Source organism: Rhinolophus sinicus, chromosome 17 (genome assembly GCF_057876585.1).
Source record: "Rhinolophus sinicus isolate RSI-liver-muscle chromosome 17, RSI-T2T, whole genome shotgun sequence".
NCBI lineage: Eukaryota > Metazoa > Chordata > Mammalia > Chiroptera > Rhinolophidae > Rhinolophus > Rhinolophus sinicus.
Window position 1 is genome coordinate 168634253 of NC_142517.1, and position 6000 is coordinate 168640252.

A 6000-nucleotide genomic window follows, 5' to 3' on the forward strand; every position below is an offset into this window, starting at 1 on the left:
TAACCTTAGCAAATAAAGCAACTATTTTACTTAGGAATTATTTACACTAAAAAAAAAAAGTACTAAAAGAATAAAAGCAACATTTGCTCAGATTTTTAATACTATTTTATTGCAACTGAATTAGTGTTTTCTAAATTGTGCATTACACCATCATATACAGGATTACAAACAAGATTACAGTACAGATCGATTCCAATGGTACCAGTATCACATCTCAAACAGCACTTATTCTGGACTGCATTTTACATGCAATAGCTATTGTTCTAATTATGAATTAAATGGTTTGAATTTATTTAAGCTACTGTACTAATTGACTACAATAGGTATAAATCCCAACATTAACAACCTGATTAGATTTAGGCTCAGATTCATTACATGAATATATGACAAACCACCATTTGTGTGACTATGTATAAAATCATGCATTTATATTTTCTGGAAACATTAATTTTCTGTAAAATCATGGAATGCAAAGGAGTAAAAGACTAAAAAGAAACAGTGCAAATTGTATGTGATAGTCAAGCAGCTTTTGATTTAAACAAGGGTATGTTGGCATTTGTTTATAATATGTATATACAAGCTTGTGCAAGTAATGGATTGATATGTTTTGTTAGGGAATACATCTCTTTTTTTCACCCCCTTGAGAGTTATGGATCTGGTTTTTTATTTTAAGGAATGGGAAAGACTTTAAAGTGAAATGAATTGCTCAAATTGTGCAAGTTTTATTAACAATTAGAGAGGAAAGAAGTGCTAAGGCAACACAATAACTTTCTAAGCACTTTCTGCTGGTTTAAATTAGTTAAATTATTTTGTATAAATTAGATATAATTCTACTTTTCTGATATGTATAAAAATTGATGAAGCTGCATGGTTTTAAAATAGGAAATCCACATTATAAAAAGTCATTAAAAATTCTGTACAAAATCACAACAAAATAATTCAGCATGGGAAAGGTAACAAGTAGTAAAATGCTGGTTGAAAAATATATATTTATATATATTTTAATTGGCCCATTACTAGTTTAAAAATTGCATAGATCCTAATTATTGCTTGTGATTTTTGTTATCCGATCAGATAATTAATATGATCTGAATACAGCTACACCAAATTTGTGGTGCTTTTTTTTTAACGTTACTGTATGTAGTACTTTTTTTTAAAATAGAAGAGCTATAGAAAATAATACATAAGGTGAACAGGAACTTTGATCCCCTGTTTCTTCCAAAGGCAGTAGCGACAATAAATACATATATCACTTGAAGCTTGGAGTATTTGCACTTTGCAGCAGTAGTACCCAAAGGGCTGCCTTTTGTAAACAGGACAGTCACTGTAAGCACAGTGGGTTCGTTTCCCGGAGATGGTGAAACTGACGTGCCTCTAATCGTGAAAGATGGCATTGAGTTGGGCACTCATGACTCGCTCATGGTGTGAATGGCTATCGAAGGACATAATATTGTCTATGGGGATGTCGCAGCGAGGGGCAGCGGCGCCCGAGAAGACTGATCCGTGGCTTTGGGCCCCTGCCAGGGTCGCTCCAGGATAGTGCATGGTAAAGGCATAATTTTTCTCAAACTCGGCGGATGGTTCGTGTTTGAAAGAGAAGTTGCCATTGATGCTGAGCGGCGGGCTGAGGGGTCCGTCAAAGGAAGGGCTGGTGCAATCAGTCAGGGGGCTTTCAAAGAACGGCTCTAGCGCGGCGCTGTAGGCGTGCGGCGGCGGCTTGACGTGGAAGACGTGGGAGCTGTCCATGGTACCGTATGGAGGGCTGGGCAACCCCGGTGACTGGTAGGAGTAGGGGTGAACAGGGAAGGAAGCGCTGGCTGTCGGCAGGTGCGGGGGCATGTCCTGATTCTGCTCAGGGAGAAAAGTCCGAGGATTGAGCTGCAGGCAGCCCGCAACCAGGTTGGTGGTGGGCTGGGATAAGCCCTTGCAGAGCGTCTGTACGAAGGAAACCAGATCAGGGCTTTTGCCAGAACGCAGGATCTCCGACAGAGCCCAGATGTAGTTCTTGGCCAAGCGCAGCGTCTCGATTTTGGACAGCTTCTGCGTCTTGGAGTAGCAGGGCACCACCTTGCGCAGGTTGTCCAGCGCCGCGTTCAGCCCGTGCATGCGGTTCCGCTCCCGGGCGTTGGCCTTCATGCGCCTCAACTTAAAACGCTCCAGGCGCGCCTTGGTCATCTTCTTCTTTTTGGGGCCACGTCTCTTGGGCTTTTGATCGTCGTCCTCCTCTTCCTCTTCCTCCTCTTCCAAGTCCTCGTCTTCCTCCTCCTCCTCTCCCCCGTTCCTCAGTGAGTCCTCCTCCGCGTTCATAGTTTCGAGGTCGTCCTCCTTCTTGTCTGCCTCGTGCTCCTCCTCCTGAGAACTGAGACACTCGTCTGTCCAGCTTGGAGGGCCCTGGAGCTGAGACTCGCTCATCAGCCCGCTCTCGCTGTATGATTTTGTCATGTTTCAGTGCCCTACATTCAACAGGGGAGAGAGGAAAACAGAAAGAAAAGGAGAAAAACACTGCGTTCAAAAACTACACGTGCCTTCAGCTCCCACTTTCTAACCCTGTAGAAGTGCATGTGAAAAGAAGTACCATCTCATTACAAAATGGATGCCCCTAAGGAAAAGTTAAATGCGTGTGGGCCCGGCTGGTACGTAGGAGACAGAACAGCGCTGGGGATGCTGGAGAGAGTGACTATGTGTATATGTACACTCATGTGTGTATGTTTCCTAGTGACTAGCTTAAGTGTGTTTACGGTGGTTACCGGCAGGATAATATGTGTGAAAATGAGTGTACATTTCAGTGACTTCGTGCTTATCCGCATGAGTTCAAAATTACAACTTCATAAAAATAATGAGTTTGAAAAATGTGATTCTGTTCCCAGTTCTGTTCTGGCTTCTCAATGCTTAGCGATTAAAGTTGAAGAGCCATTACGTAATTTACCAACGCTGGCAGTGATTTTTAAGAAGATTATACTAAACAGAGATTGAATAGCAAATGCATGGTGGAGGAAAAGTACTTTCCACCAAATTATTTCACCATCAACAAAACATTTGGCAACAAAAGTTGGCAGAGCTCTTCCATCCCACCCTTGCCTTTCTTTTCTCGCCTCTCACCCCTGGCCCTTTGCTGAATTTCTACCTTCTGTAAAAGTGCTTGCTAGTTGGACAGGGCTGGAGGCGCCGCGCAGAGCGCTCTTCCACGCGCCGGGGATCAGGTGCGGACGGCTCCTCTCTAATAAACAGCCCATTGAAAAGGCCACCCGCTCTTTATTGGGGCTTTTCAAAGTTCCCTTCAAACCTCCCTTTAAAAGATTGAGTAATTATAATGGTCAGCGATTGGCAATGGCGAAGTTGACGCTTCTAATAAGGGAGATAAAAAGCCTTTAGTGAGACAACTGATTTCTGGCTCGTGCAGTGGCTGCTGGGGACTTGGCCGCCTCTGGAGCAGTAACAGGTAGCAGAAGTGGGTACCTCGCCCTTTCTTCCCTTTCTCCACATCCTTCCCTCCACCCCATCAACTAAACTATCTCTCAACCCGATTTATTTTGCAGGGTGTGTGTATACTCAAGGTATCACTGTCCCTTCCATTTACTGAAAAAATAATTTGGTACTTCCAATGTGCATAAAATACATGCACACAAAATAAATCTGGGTAACAAGAGCTTTTCCCCTTACTGGGGTGGGGGGAGTGAAATAGTTGCTTGCTTTCAGCACTTTGAAATCGCCACTAGCCAATAATCACAGAGTTATTGTGCATTATTTAAAAACCCAAAGATGCCCCTATACTCGTTCCTCCCACCGCCTAAAAACCCCAGAAAATTAAAACAATGTTTTAAAAAATTAGAAAGCCTGCAGTAGGTATTTGAGTGATGAGAATCAAAATGTGTGCATACTTGTCTGCAATTATGGGGAAGAATGCCTGTCTCGACACACATATACATGCTCACAAATGCACACATACAGAATATGGGTCTTCAATGACTGCTTTTATGCACGAGCAAAAATGAAAGGATTGTAATTACCTGTAACTGTTAGTAGGTCCTGAGCAGTGATGGTCTCATAACCCTGGGGCCTCCGGATGCCGTGCTTTCTGCGTGGGACGAATTCCTCGTGTCCCCGCGGCGCGGGCGCTCAGGTTATATAGCCGAGTTGGTGATGCTGAGAGCGGGCGGGGCGAGAGCGGAGGGGCGAGCAGGTCCCTGCGCCCCGCGCCTGCGCACGCGTCCAGGCAGAGCGCTCCCTTCCACCTCCCTCCTCTCCCACCCCCTCCTACTCCGGCTCCCTTCTCCCCCACCCTACACCCGCCCCTTCTCCATCCTCCCCGGCATGCGCCATATGGTCCTCCGAGTCCGGCCAAGAGCCGGGAACCACGTGACCTGCCCATTTGTATGCCGCGGAGCGCTCCATTCCGGCCCCTTTGTGGCCAGAAGAAAGTGGCCCATCTGTCGCCAGTTAGAGACTCCGTGGACCTGTTTTTACCCGCAGGAGAGATTAACCCTTTCAGGAGGCAGAATGGAGAGGGAGCCCCGGGGATGGAGGGAAGGGGGAAGGGATTTGAGGGAAGGAAGCGGGAAAACTAACATTGACTGGGTTTAGATCAGAGCAAGAAGCCAGCGTCGGGGCGGGAAATAGGGCAGAGGTGAAAGGCAGAAACGCGGAGACTGGAGCGCACAGTGAAACGTCCTGACTCCTTTCGATTTCTCGCTCGCCCAGGCACTGCCCTCCTGGGCGCCAAGACTCCCTGCCCTTTCTGAGGTGCCCATCTCTTGGATTCTCCCCGTTGGCAGATGCTTTGCTTATTGACGCCAAAGGGTGGCTTCTCCTAATCTCCATAAACCCCGTAAGCAAACATACGCGACATATAAAACGGCTTCATCTGTAAATGCAGCTTTGAGACTAGTCCTTTAGCCCCCTTAACTGGATCGCCCACTCCCAGCCCCTTCAGTATAGAAAATGTGCACGTCACTCTACCCTACTGGGCCTGCCCTGACCCTCAGCTACCTCTGGAGACTTCTCACTACATCGGGTCACCCTTCCCCCACCCTTGTCCTCAGAGTAAGCTAGTCCATTCTCTCAGACCTTGGTTCCGTTGGCCTTGTAGCTTTGGAGGATTTCTCTGACGCTTGGATTCTGCCTTTAACCAAGACCATCGAAATGTTGCGAAGGGTGCCCTCACCTAGACATCCCTGGTTGCCTGCCACAGGCTGCCTTACCGCCTTAGTCGCCACTTTTGGGCCTGTAATTCCGTGCTTGGTTCAGACAAGACTTCTCAAAGGGAGTATATGCACAGGACCTGTGATAAAAGGGTCAGTTTCGCCCCTCTCTAAAGAAAAACAATTTGCACTCTGGGTAGGGCTGATGGCCACCACTCTTCCAGACCTCAAAGACCGATTTGACGCGACCTCCACCTTATGGTCATGCAAAGACCACAGAGCTTCCCGACTAATTCTGAAGGAGCCATATTTGTGTTTATATGGCGATTCTTTATTCAGTCATTCCCATCAAGGCGTGTTACAGAATGATACATTAAAAAAAAAAAAAAAAAAAAGTTGGCCTGACCCCTTTCCGGTCCATTCTTTCTCCATCAGCCTCCATTCCTCCGTTAACTAACCCCATCTCCCCACTCCCACCCTCCCCAGGTTGCACCTTACAACGAACGCTTCGAACTTGAATGCTTATTTAAAGGCAATTGCTCTAAAAGCCCCTTGAGTTTGCAAACAGTGTCAAGTTTGAGCGGCTGGAGCTGGGTGCACCTGGGAACGCGGGGGGGGGGGGTTATGCGATGGGGAGGGGAAGAGGTTCCTAATAATATCGCTGGTGTCTGGAAGGTGGTGAATGCAGCCTGCCCTGTCCAGCGCAAATCTGAAAGAGGACTAAAGGGATGTGAGGCTCGACCCGTTACCCAAAGCGTGACCTGAGTCGTGCTGAGTTTCCAGGGCAAACTGTATGGGTTTTTGCTTTTCTGTGTTCGCTCTTTGGTGCGCAAGAGGCACAAAGGAGAATAAAAGAATTCAC

General features: G+C 46.6%; 1 protein-coding gene across 1 annotated transcript; it reads right to left on the bottom strand.

The window, feature by feature from the left end:
• Window positions 1–82: 82 nt before the first annotated feature.
• On the bottom strand, window positions 83–4167 carry NEUROD1 (neuronal differentiation 1). The gene is made up of 2 exons (XM_019752837.3): window positions 4008–4167; window positions 83–2453 (listed from the first exon to the last, which is right to left on the bottom strand). Exon 2 carries the CDS (start codon window positions 2440–2442, stop codon window positions 1375–1377), a length of 1068 nt encoding a protein of 355 aa, XP_019608396.3. The 5' UTR covers window positions 2443–2453; window positions 4008–4167; the 3' UTR covers window positions 83–1374.
• Between the last annotated feature and the right edge of the window lie 1833 nt (window positions 4168–6000).